This window comes from Rousettus aegyptiacus, unplaced genomic scaffold (assembly GCF_014176215.1).
Source record: "Rousettus aegyptiacus isolate mRouAeg1 unplaced genomic scaffold, mRouAeg1.p scaffold_m13_p_12, whole genome shotgun sequence".
Lineage (NCBI taxonomy): Eukaryota > Metazoa > Chordata > Mammalia > Chiroptera > Pteropodidae > Rousettus > Rousettus aegyptiacus.
Genome location: NW_023416287.1, coordinates 89,560,744 through 89,574,558, shown reverse-complemented (window position 1 = coordinate 89,574,558; position 13,815 = coordinate 89,560,744). Strand labels below are relative to the sequence as shown.

The window sequence follows — 13,815 nt, the reverse complement described above, 5'->3', positions numbered from 1 at the left end:
TGTGCTTACCCAAGCATGTAGCCACTGGAATAGAAACAGAAAGATTCGACATAACACACTGTACATGTGTCCTGTTTCCACACTTAGCAATGATTTTGCTTCTATCTTTAAGGATATGCTATATTTACAGGTGGCTAGTTTTCATGAGGATATCTTCATTTTTTCCCCTTTCTCAGATGTTTGCTTTACATAAAGATAAATACGGACTACTCCAATAGGAGTCAAGCAGATGGAATAAAATGATCCTTTCAACGTGAAATTATACAGGATTTAGAAATAAAATTGGTCCCAATACAGGCATCATTCCTGGTATCACATAGTTTTCAGCATTGGAATTTCACAGTTTTATCTTCGTTCATCCTTCTAAGGGACTGTATTTATATTTTTCTCCCTACAGACGGTACTCATATTTATTTTATTAAAATTTCTATGGACTGTTTCTTTTTCATCTGCTTAGAAAATTAAGGAAAATTTATTAGCTGATTCTATGTAAATTGCTTTAGTTCAGTTTTCATTGAGGATAAATTTGTTTTGAATATCTGTTATGACAATTATATACAGCTAAATTTTCAACCCTAATGCATTTTTAATAACTTCCTTCAGCAGCTAGTTATTTGAATTTCAAATTTCTTTCTATCAAGAAGTGAAAAAAAGCGTATATCATTTCACAGCAGTTTTATATAAAAATTGATTTATGCGGCAAGATCTCTCTCACAGTAAACACATCAAATGTCGAAATGAGACCAAAAACACTCATAAACTTTATAATATGTATGTTCCAGATAGAGCATAACACAAAGTTAAAGTCAGCAAAGGAATAATTGGACCATTAGCTTATTTTTCAGAAGTTCCTCACTTAGACTGGATACATTTGACTCACTTGATCGAATTTTTGATTTACTGAGATTGATCTCTATTGCAGATATTAGGGCATATCCAAATAAATGACTAATACAACTTTAAAGTATTTAAACACTAACAAATAGAAGAATTTTAGAAATCCATACAAGTCTATTTCTTTAAGCCATCTTGAAAATGAAGAAATTTTCCCTCAATTCTGGAGACCCAATATTCGAACTGACCATTAATTGCCCAAGAGAAAACAATAATTTAAAGAATGCAGCCTTTTTCATAAAGAGCTCTCTCTTTATTTACCTGGCTGTCAAAGGGAGCTATGAGAAATTGACAGCTTCGCCAATGTTCACTTCTGGAAAAAAAAGACTCATAATTAATTCTATGAATGGAAAAAAAAAAAAAACATGGAAAGCGATGGTTCAGTTTTTGACTTTACAGGAACAAGAGGATATGTCAGAATAAAAATACCAAGCACATTTGAGATTGCTCTTTTTTGACCTGATGGCTGGTTGTCCAGGCCATGGATAAATTTATACCATGTGACCCCTGGGGTGACAGGAGCTGTTCCACGCACTCCCATCCACCCTCTCACGGGGAGGGACAGCCCCAGGGAAAAGCAAGACACACACAGCCTCCAAAGTCTTGTCCTCTCTCTCTTCTCCCAACCCTTCGCAAATGTTGATATTTTTAATAATTTTCTTTTTGGTAAAATAAACAATTACCTCATTAGAATTATTATACTTTCACTTAAGAGTACATTTAAAGAGTCTTGACAATTACTACAAATTTTATCAATTTGGTTGTTTAGTATTTCAATGTTTATTTACTAACGGTTCCCCATTTAAATGGCACTTTCTATAATTTTCTATTATTTCTTAAATTAGCTAGGATTTTTTTTTTTTTTTTAGTCTAGGGTTAATTTTTTGATTTGTAACTCTTGATAAACTTGGAATTGAAATACTTGTGAAATATTCTGGATGTCACCGTAAGGCCGGTACCGAAATTCATGTTTTTTTTTTTTTAGAGAAAACAGTTTTATTTTGCACTAATCAGGCTTTCACAAAGAAGTGTTTATATCTACCCACCTTAATATTAACTCTACTCAGTAGATATCCTGGACAATTTCACCACAATCTGGCTATACTCGTAACTGTTCAATAAAATATCTACCGAAATATACCGTAAGTACCTCAAAATTGAATGTGCCCACAGTGACTTCTTTTCCTCCCCACTGAAAACCGCTGCTCCCCACGTGGCCCTGACCCTCTAAGAACAGCATGACCACAGCACGTCACTGGTCCTGAACAGACATCACTCTTACATCTCTCTCTTTCTTGCCCCCTATATCCAATCAGCTCTTAACGTTTTTTTTAATTCTACTTGACTATACCTGGAAAAGATCACCAAAATCTATCTCCTCTCTATTCACTTTACCTTTCTCCCTTAAAGACTCTGTTGTCTGTTTTGGGGAAGAGGGGACATTATAATATTCCATTAACCCATTTCTCTGTATACAGTCTCTCCACTATCCTATTCATGTGATGCAATGTCATACAAATTATTTTTTTCGCAACATATATTTGAAGATAAAAAGCCATTTAAAACCCTTCACAACCTCTCTATTGCTTAAAGGACAAAGACGAAACTCATGAGTAAGGTATTTATGATTCTCCGCCTCGTCCACTTCTTTTGAGCTTATTCTCCCCCACGCCAGCTCTCCTTTCAGAGTTTGCCAACACCAGATTTCTCAAATCTTCAACTCACCACACAATGTAACTTTTCAGTACCCGAAATCCCACTCTTTCCTCTCACTTAGTAATGTGTTCCTCCCTGTCATTTTGCTTTGTCAAAAGAGAGTCAATCTTAGGAAGCCATTGACCTTTACCTTCTTTGGAAGGTCCCGATTTCTCGAGGCAGAATGAACCGCTCCCTTCCCTGACACTGTTACAACTGTACTCTGCGCATCATCACATTTCATTACAGTTAGCCATTTATAAACCTTATTTCATTCGCTTGTAAAATTTTAAAGCAATAGTGATAATAATCCTTAGCATTTATTGATTGCTCCAGATACACTTTTAAAAAATTCATTTGCTATGTATTTTATTTACTCCTCACGACAGACCTGGGGGAGAGGGCAATCTTGTCCCTACTGTATTTCTTCACTGACTGAGCTCCAGTGTCTATCTTATCACTGGACATAGTGGCCTCACGAAAATATATGTGATATTAAAATAGTATTTTATTTATCGTATTGAATTGGGTTTAATAGTAGTTTCCCAGCAAACAGGAAGGGTCTTTTTTTGCCTTTGTAGCATAATGGCAATTATGCTCAGGCAGGATGCACCTGGATTTACTGATCTTACCTTGTGAAAGCAAAGATTTATGTTGAAAGTCTTTAATTTAAGCAATGGTAGAATTGCCTAATGGTAATATAGTTTTGATGACTATGTAGAACACATCATATCTGAATGATAAAGAGTGGCATTATAGAGTAATAGAAAAGATGATAAAAGAGAATTTAAATAATACTAGATATACATTCTAAGGGGGAAAAAAAGCAAAATTCAGTGTCATGGACCTGATTAAGATGGTAGAAGGAAGAAAAGTAGTGATGTTGACACAAATATTTTGGTTTGAATATCTAATTATGTTCAAATTAAACATAAACAAAGTGAAACCTGATATTTACCAAGAGCCAGTTAGAAGGATGAGGTGAAACCTTCTAAAAAGAATCAGAATAAGAGGAGACCATTTACGGACTTTCTTCGAAATCACCCTTAAAATTTCTTATTACTAATGAATTGTGCCCAAATTATCCTTTCATTTCAGGATTGGTCTAACTTCATTGTTTTAGTTCATAATCACTAAAGAAAAACTGAGGAAAAAAATACCCGAAAGAAAATTTAAATCACTAGGAAATGGAATTAACCTCCCAAATGCTAGAAAGAGGAAGATGTAATAATAAAAACTTTAATCTTCACATGAGAAAGGTAAATTTTACCTATCACATATACTAGTTATTAAAGTGCTTTAGGAAGCTTCCAGTTACCATTTCTGACGTCTCTTTAGCTATTTATTAAAAGATTAACTATTTCCGTTCTCGCTGAGCACCTTTTGATCTTTTGCTGCTTAATTTTCACAGATTGGAGAAAGCTCACTCACAAAGTGTACGTGATTTTGAGGTGTTGGTTATACTTTTCTAGTATTAATTTTTACCCAACCTACTTTTTCTCATATTCTATTCCATTCCTTCTCATGTTCTATATTCCTTTTTTTCTGTTAGAGTGAATTGAATGATCTCCGGTTCTCCGGAAGAAGACCGAACCCTTTCATTACACACAGGAACCTTCGAATCATCATTTTCTAATCATCAGTTTACTAGATCATCCCTATTGGCATACGGATATTTTACAGTATATGTCATATTTAAAATGCATATCTGCGACATATCTTGGCTCAATTTCGCAGCAAAAATTCTTGAAACAAATTGCTCGAGTAGCTGTCTCATCACTTCTCATTCCCGTGTAAGTCACTTCAAGTGGAATCGATCCCCATAATTCACTTAAATAGCTCTTGGCAAAGCCACCGAAGGCCTCCATGCTGTAAATCCAGTGGTCACTTCTCTGTCATGATTCTCAGCCTCCCAGACCAGACATAGGTGACCACGTGCTCAGTCTTTAGCACAGTTTTCTCTTGGTTTCCGGTGATTGACTCTAACGTTATTCTTCTCATCTTACTGTCTGCTTTACTCGGATTTCTATTCTGGTTTCTCTGCCTCAGCTAATCCTCTCCATGCTGGAGTGTTAATTATCTCCTTCTCCCTCATCCTCCCCCAAGGACATTTTATCCAGTGCTACAGAATAAACTACTATCAATACGCCAATGACAGTGTAACGAATAACTTTATCGGCGACATTTCCGAACCCCAGCCCACATTTATTTGTCTAATTAACTTGATATTTTACTTTGAATGACTAATAGATATTTCGAATTTAACATATACAATGCGAAAGCTTGTGATTTTTACTCAAAATCCAGCCTTCCCCATGTTCATGAATTGCACCATCCTCATTTCTGCTGCCCAAGCCCAAACTCACAAATTGCCATGAGCCCTGGATGACCCAACATCCACACTAAGTATGTCCTGTCAGTTTTCACAAACCATATCCCAAATTTGCCCTTTGACCTCCAACTCCAACACTAATATCTTCATTCAGATCACCATCACATCCAGCCTAGACTAATAAGGCTCGCATTTGCTGCAACTCACCACATGCCAAGTAAGTAGGCACATGCTTAGCTATAAAATTTCGTTTGTTAATAACATCTAGTTATATTTAATCTCATTACATGTCTATAGTACCATTTATTCCTTGTGATACCTCTCTTCGGTAGGCACTATTATTATCTTAATCTGTCAGAGGAGAAAAATTAGGTACATAGAGGTTAAACAGCTTATGCAAGGTCATACAGAAGTCAAACATGAGAGCTGTATTCCAGAGCCTACAAGCTTACCCGCTGTCTAACGTGGTTAAGATTCTTTCTCATTCCAACTTTATTGCTGATATAATTGACATGTAACGTTGTATACAAGTTTAAGGTATACGATGTACAATCTGATGTTTGTTTAAATACACATATTTCTTGTGAAATGATTACCACGATGAAGTTAGTTAGCGTCCCCATCATCACTGGTCGAAGGGTAGGATGAATAAGGCCTAAGGGTCTAATGTGTGGAATGGTGACTACAGTTGACAATTTTGACTGACAGACCTGCAAGTTGATAAGAGACCTTAACTGTTCCCAACACACACACACACACACACACACACACACACACACACACACACAGTGTCAAAATTCTTAATCTTTTTCAACAGTCTGTTTTCCAGAATGGTCTTTTTGCTTATTAACTTCATTGAAGAATAATGTATACACAAGTTATATTATTTAAAGTGAACAATTGCATGAGCTTCGATATTCGTATGCACTTTTTAAATTACCATCACAATAAAGATAAAGAACACATCCATCATCCCCCGCCCCAAATTCGTTCTGTTCATTTGCAGTCCATCCTTCCATCCATTCCTCCCTCAATCTAGGCGCCCAACGATATGATTTTTTTTTACTATTCAGTAAGTATGATGTCATACAATACGTATTATTTTAGGTCTGACGTCCTTTTAATCAACATAATGATTCTGAGATTCATCTGTTGTGTGCACCAGTTGGTGTTACCTTTCTATCGTCCAATGGTATTCCATTGAGGAATATATCACAATATTCATTCTGTTTGGGTTGTTTCCACATTTTGGCTACTTTGAATAAAGCTGCTATGAACATTTTTGTACGTTTTTATTTTGGACATGATTCTTCATTTTTGAGGAGGAGGAGGTGGGATGGGGTGGGAGGGGTTCTACTCCCAGAAGTGGAATAGCTGGATAGTTGTACATTTAACTTTTCAAAGGAACTAGTCAACAGTTTTTACAAGGCGTATGTAAAAATTTCCATTTTTATCAGCAATAGATGAGTTTTAATTGCTCCATATTTTCAAAAACTCTAGTTAGTTTCAGTCTTTAAAACTTTAGCCATTCTAACGGGTGGGTAATGGTATCATATTTGGGTTTGAATTTAAATTTTACAGATATGATTTGGGCATCTTTTCATATTCTTATTTGCTGTTCATATATCTTATTTTGAAAAATGTTTCACATCTTTTGCCGATTTTTAAATATTGGTTTATCTTCTCATTATTGAGTCAAAAGAGTTCTTTAAGTATTTCAGATACATTTTTCTTGGTCAGATACACATTTGTTTATAATTTCTTTCCAGAATTACTTGCTTTTTTATTTTCTTGATTGGATCTGTTGAAGAGAAAAAGTTTTAAATTTCAATAGTGTTCAATTTTCCAGCTTTTTCTTATGGTTCACACTTTTTGCGTCCTGAGAAATGCTTGCTTACCACAAGGTGTCTTCTCTTCGCTACTGGAGTTTCATAGTTACAGCATTTAAATTTAGACCAACCGTCTGTTTTGAGTTTATTGTGCATACAGTGTGAAGTAAAATCAGCGTTCACTTAGCTACGTAGAGACCTCCATCTGTTCCAGTACTATTTGTTGAAGTTTCTTTTCCTGTTGACTTGTCTTCATATCTTCATCAAATGCAATAGCCCATACATGTGTGAATTCATTTCTAACCTCTCTATCCCCTTCCATTGATCTATATATTCCCTTGCAAAAATCGCCTTATCATTTCTGTAACTTTGTAGGTTATACAATATCCATATAGAATGAGATTATCAATATCTACAAAAAATGACTCCTGGAATTTTTATTATAATTTTGTTGAATATATATCCATTTGAGGAGAATTGACATTCAAATGATATTGAATCTACTAATCTAGGAATATTTTATAACTCACTACTTGTTTTGTCCTCTTTCCTTAATTCTCTTAGTTATGTTTTTCAGTGTAGAGCTGGAGTCTCCAACCCCTGGGGCTATGGGCCAGTACAGGTCTGAGGCCTATTAGGAACTGGGCCACACAGCAGGAGGTGAGTGGCAGGCGAGCCAGCCTCTCCCCAGAGCGAGCATCACCGCCTCAGCTCCTCTTCAGATCACAGGCATTAGATTCTCATAGGAGCACTGGTCCCTGGTGCCAAAAAGGTTAGTTTTACATGTGCTTTGATAAATTTATTCATAACGATTTGTTAGTACTGTTGCAAATTCAGTTCTTTTTAAAACTTTCAATTTACGAAGTATTAACCTTATTATTAAAAGTGCAACTGATTATAGATATATTATTTACTAAATCCATTTATTAGTTCAACTTTGCATTTCTATCATAAATCTTACTCGATCATATGCTATCATTTCAATATATTGTAGAATTAGATTTGCTTGTTAAGAAATTTTGGGTCATAGGGACTTTGTCTAGTCACTGGTCTGATAAAGTGAGCTGAAAAGAATTCCTCTTTTTTTATTTTCCTTAAGAATTTACACAGATTCTTTTTTCCACCTTAAATGTGTTGTAGTCTTTATGAGTAAAATGATATGGACCCATTGTTTTCTTGGTTAGAAGGTTTTTAACTGCATGTTCCATGTTTTTATTAGATATAGCATCAAAAAAAAAAAAAAGTTGCGCCAACCTAAAAATCCTCTGTGCGCCCCTAGACGGCCACTATCCCACTAACCCCTGTACCCCGGAAACCACTCTTGTTTTTAAAAACAGAGAAATCAAAACTATATATCAGATCACGTAAATTCCACAAACTCATTCCATTAGACGGTGCGGCTTACTCGGTATTACACCCGACGAGGAGCCGGGGGTCTTGACTGAGCTCCTTCAGGCGTTCTGCCAGCAATCGACACCTGTCCCCGCTGGTCCTAAACGAACCCTCCACGGTCACCATCAACTACCTACCCGCGGTTTGATGTTCCCTCCAAAGGTAACTTCGGGCGGCATGTTTAGCAACATTCTCGGGTTCTTTCTTACATACTTTCAATTCTTAAGAAATCGCTGTTTTGTTCACAGCGTTTCTGCCGCATCTCTACACCGCAACGCGTTTGACATCCGTCACTGTCTGGTTACGGCTGTGACAGCAAATGCGCGTGATGCTCAGTGTCATTCGCGCTGCTAGCTCCAGCCTCAGAAGGTGCATCTCCTAAATGCTGCCGACAGTTTGAATCCAAGCAACAAACACACAAGTGACCTGAACGCAGGGGAAAATGCCTACTCAGCACCTTGGGCAACGCTCTCGGTGAGTTATGGGGTCATCTCATTTTGCAAAGCGGCAATAAAAATGAGTCTTTGATTTTGCAGAGGTACTGCTGGCATTTACAGCAGACGATTAAAATAGAGGAGAAAAATAAGTTTTGCATTTTCTTGGAACAGAGACATTTTATTCCGACCATGCGTTTTCGCCTCTGCAGATTTCATCTATCAAAAGAAACGTGTCCCTAAGTTGTTGCCAAGGATCCCGTTCCTCCCCAGCAGTTCTTGGGCTGTGGCTTACCTTGTGGAAGCTTCTGAAATACGCAGCCTTTTCATCTGGAAATTTCTCTAGCCTTCGAGGTCCCTTACTGGAAGCCTTCTTGAAAACCAACCAGCATCGCCTGAAAATCTGAAAGGAAATAAAGGAATCTTATTATGTATCTTTTTACGTCAGGAATTTATCTATTCGATTAATCTATTGGGAATACATTCTTTCAATACATTTAAAAATAACAGGGCTGACAATACAAAACAGATAAAAGGCTCTTAGCAACGGACTTTTTTCGGCACATCCATAACCATTACGGATATCTGCATATATTGTAAAACTCATTGTACTAATATATTTTAAAGATTTCAAATAATTCTGATGATTTTGAGAATGGATTTATATGTAATATCAATAGACGAAACTTTCTAAATATTCCATTGAATACGAATGAGTTCCTGCTAATTTCATGATGGTTTGGCTATTGTTAATCAATATAGCTATTTATATTTATCAATATATAGCTGACAAAAAAGAGAAAAAAAAGCATCAAATTTGCTCTCTTCCAAAAATTACTTTCTCCAAAATATAGCGTAAGTAATTTTTGCACAGGATAAATAATTTTGCTCAATCATTAACATAAATCACACATGCTTATATTAGAATTCAGGGTAGTATATAGTAACGCCTAAGTACAGCCTAAGTGTGTGTGTGTATATATATGTATATATGTTTGTTTTTATTTTTTACGCCTGCAGCACCTGGTCTTCCTAGGTGGTCTCCCATCCAAGTACTAAACCAGGCTCGACCCTGCTTAGCTTCCGAGATAGAATATGGTTTTTTCTAAATCAGAATAATTTGATTTTCAGTGCAGTTTCTGCTATTAATTAATTGATTTTCAGTGCAGGTTCTGCCTTGTCTTACAGAATTTACTGTGACTTCTCGAAGACCTAACTTGCCTTCACTGGCGGCACGTGGGAGGGGCAGTGCGGCCCCCCGCGACACTGCTTGGCCCTTCAAGGCGTCTAAAGATGCGGGGACCACCTGGTCGCTTAGCAGCGGAATCCCTGCTTCCAGGGCGCCCGCCTTCTCCCGCCGCCTGTCTCTTACAAGGTGATGCTCCTGCCCCATCCCATCGCTGTTGACACGCCACTGCGCTCCCTCCTGGGGAAGGAACTGATTGCAGCTTCTCCGAGTTATCTCCTAAACGTGCCAGTCCTCTCACCAAACAAGCTCCTGGGTACCCTTCAGACTCTCCTTCTAGACACTTCCACGTTGTTGCCAGGCTCCAGACAGCCCCAGGATTCCCAGCTGCTCCCCGGCCTCAGTTTACCACTACATTAACCTCTTAACCCCTTCCATTTTCCTTTAGAGCCATCCCTTTTCCTTAGGGCTTTCTTTCTTCCAAGGCGATTGTGCCCATAGGATGTTTTTTGTCCACGTAAGACTCACTGTAAAGTGGGTGGCAGCCTTCCTGGCTTTAGCTCACAGTCGTCATTACATTATCGAGCTAGGACCCATTCACAAGTTTTACCTTAGCCAAATGTCAAATTTAATAGGCCTCTTCTATCACAAGATATTGACCTAGCGGATGGACCCTGTACTTCAAGTAGGATTTGGGTTAGGATCTCTGAAGAACTTCTGATTGCAGGGTTTGTCAAACTCGAGGGCCCACTGCACTAACGAGACTCGCAGAAACCTCATCTCAGAGATTTTAGAGTATAGAACAAAGTGGCACACCTGGGTTGGCTTATGTTTGTTCCTTTCTGAAATCAAGATACTGTATAGATGATAACTTGGCATACAGGAGTCAACTATTTATTCATAACAGTGTATCAGATGAATACATCAAGACAAGAAACAAACCAGCAAATCCCGTCCATGAACAGTTACTGCAGGCTGACACCCTGAGTAATTTCAATTACTTAGTCCTGGGTCTTAGTCCTCTTACAAAATGCATATGGTACTACAGAAGGACACACTTTGTTTTTGTGAAAAGTGGTTAATACACATAAATATATATTCAGCTACTGCTGTATAAAGACCCAGCTATTTAAATATAAATGAGAGGACCGAAAAATTTTAAAAAAAAATTCTTTTTTTTTCATTGGATTATAATTTAAAGTTCATGTTTATGAGAAAGTTCTCACCAACTCCAATTCAAGAGCTTTGCATCATTCACCACTGTTTAAAGCAGAATGTAAATATTGCTATCTGTTAATCATGGAAAAAAATGTTTAAAGAGCAAGCAATATGTCTATCTCAACTTTTCTCATTTCATATAGTTGGAAAGACCAAAATGCATGTGTTAATGGTTTCTGATTCATTATCTCGCTTTCTCTTTATCCAGGAAACAAATTAAAAATTCATAAAGGACAGATTATGATTCCAAAATTGGCACCGGTGGCGATTTTTGAGGACGCCAAGTGTTTTTTTGATTTTCACCTGAACATACATAGTTCTCTCTCTTGCATTCGTCTCCCGTGCCATTGACAAACTACTCGGAGAGAACACACACGTGGTCCGGAGTCACAGCCAGGAATGAAATGCTTCACAGCAGCAGTGAGCTTTCAGTTGAGAGTGTGAAACTGTCATCATTATCATGACAATGAAAACTAGTTGTAGAGTACAACCGCTGAGCAGAACCCCAAGAAGCGGCAATTTTTAGAAACACTCTCAGGCACTGGAAGGATATTTGCAATTACACTCCTCCACCTCCTCGCTTTCTGAGAGCCCCACACTGGCATGATAGGAAACAAAGAAGTCTCTTCTCCCTGCTCAAGGTGTCCAGGAAGGAACCGTGTCCTTTGGGTTTTAGTTTCTCTAAAATCAGAATATTCGTTGGCCCTATAGCAACATATGCCGTTTGAAATTCATGGCGTTTATTTTCATCAGTCAGTTGCAGAACTGAAATTTGATAATCAGTGAAAACTATACCCCTGTACAGCCAGTCTGTTTTTGTCTCATGGATGTGGTTAGCATAGGGTTCCATCATGCCAAGACCCGATTCCTAAAGTCTTAGGATCACGATTTCCAACTGACATTTTGACCAGTGGGCAAATCAAATGTCTAAAGCCTAGCTCGAAATATTTCCTCTTCAGTATACTTCTCCTCCTGGGTTTCCCATGTCCTCCATTTGATAAACATGTTTTTAGTCACACACTACAAATTTTCGTGTCGCTATTAATTTTTTTCCCCCTTTCTTTTACCTAAACCATCCAAAAATCTCTGGGCAAAACCAAACAGGAAGATGCCTCCTGTGATGCGGTGAGAATGGCTTAAGTTAAGGGAGGAAAAAAGCCTATCTAGAAAAAAATAGAGAATAAAAATAAAAATAGTAGAGAACCTACAAAGTCAAAGAGTTTCCATTTGATACAGCAAAAAATGGGAGTTATTGATTAGTTTGATTAAGAGAGTGATATTACAGAAATGACATTTAAACAATATTAGACCAGTAGCAAGGGTTAACACTGACCATGAAAATATAAGAACGTCATTAGGTAATTAGTGCCTTCCTCGCAGAGAACGAGACTACAACCCGACTGTACCGAAGGCAGTGGAGAGAGAGAATATGAACTCAAGATGAGAAGTATTATAAGAAAAATTTAGAACTTTGTAAGAAACGCAATATGAGTAAAAGAGAAGGATGAATTAAAGATACAGCTAAGATACATCTTACACAGATAAGCGAATTATGGCATTCATGCAATTGTCAGAAAACTTAAGAAATGAAGAGTTTAATTTTAGGTATATTGAACTCTGACATGATATCGAAACATTTGCATTACCAAAACTGCTCTTGAGAAAGTTATAAACTTACTGTAAAACGGACGCTTTCCAGTCTACCTCATAGAATAATTCCTTACTATTTAATGTACCCTCCTTATGAAAACAGTGTCTTACTTTAGCTTCTTGTTGTAAATTTGCATACTCATCCAATGTTGATTCCTTCCCCACTACTCAACACTTAGTGCTTTTTCGCTGCCTCTTCAAAACTGTGAAATTCAATATATTTAAAATATCAAATCAGCAAACACATTTCCATTACTTCTGTTTCAAATTCGTAGGCTTGGCTTAAGTCTACATACCTTCTGAATTATCCTGAATGAAATGTTTAAATCAAAAAGAGAATTATTCCAAGCCTTGAATAATCCATTGTTCGTTAAACTCAATGATGATATTCAGATGTTGGCTTTATCTGGGGGCTTACACTATCATTTAAACTGATGTGGGTTTTCTGGTAATAAACTCGATTGTAACTGAAGTTACTGGTTTTAGAAACTGGCCATTAAAAACCGCCAAAATGGGTAGTGAATTTAAGGAGTTACTAAAATGTCAATTGTAAGAGAAATTTTGTAGTGATCTAAAAGAAATGCCAGAGCTTGTAGGGGTAGGAGTCACTGATAATTACTCTCCAGAGCTTGGAGGGTTAGGAGTCACTAATAATTTGTATATGTATTGCAACACCATATGTTAATTTAAAGGTAATGAGGATTTTTCCAATCAAGGACTTTCTATGTCTATTATATTTTCATACTTTTGTAAGCAATATTTATTACTGTTTTTATATTTTAAATTAATAGTATCAAACATCATGTATAAAACATTATAAAACCTAATTTTCACATCGAATTATCTGACTGAGCTTTATCCATGCTGATATATTTGTTTCTTTTTGTTTTTTCTTGTTGATTTGTAGGAATTTTAAAATATATTTTAATTTTAATTTCTTTATAAGGTAGATGTGTTGAAAATACCTTTCTTTTTATTGTAGCTTGACTTTTCACTTTATTATAATTTTTCATGCAGAGGTTTTTAATTTTAACAGTCAGATTTGTCAATTATTTCATTTCTAGCTGTACATACACGACTTCCAGTTACTAATATGCGCATAATCCATTTACATAATGTGGTTACTGATATAATTGAACTTTCCATCATCTCACTTTTTGTTTTAATCTTTTTAATAAACTCATT

The 13,815-nt window shown here is 36.6% G+C and overlaps 1 protein-coding gene across 3 annotated transcripts in view; it reads right to left on the bottom strand.

Annotated features, from left to right (window-relative positions):
* The window catches only part of DOK6 (docking protein 6), a 250,620-nt gene that overhangs the window by 160,931 nt on the left and 75,874 nt on the right, over positions 1-13,815 (bottom strand). For 2 of the 3 annotated variants that reach the window (XM_016120985.2, XM_036230124.1), the window contains exon 2: positions 8,872-8,979. In XM_016120985.2, the coding sequence (XP_015976471.2) occupies positions 8,872-8,979 (108 nt within the window). Of the gene's footprint in view, positions 1-1,155; positions 1,175-8,871; positions 8,980-13,815 lie in introns of those variants that run through there. The other variant, XM_036230125.1, reaches the window with a different exon arrangement.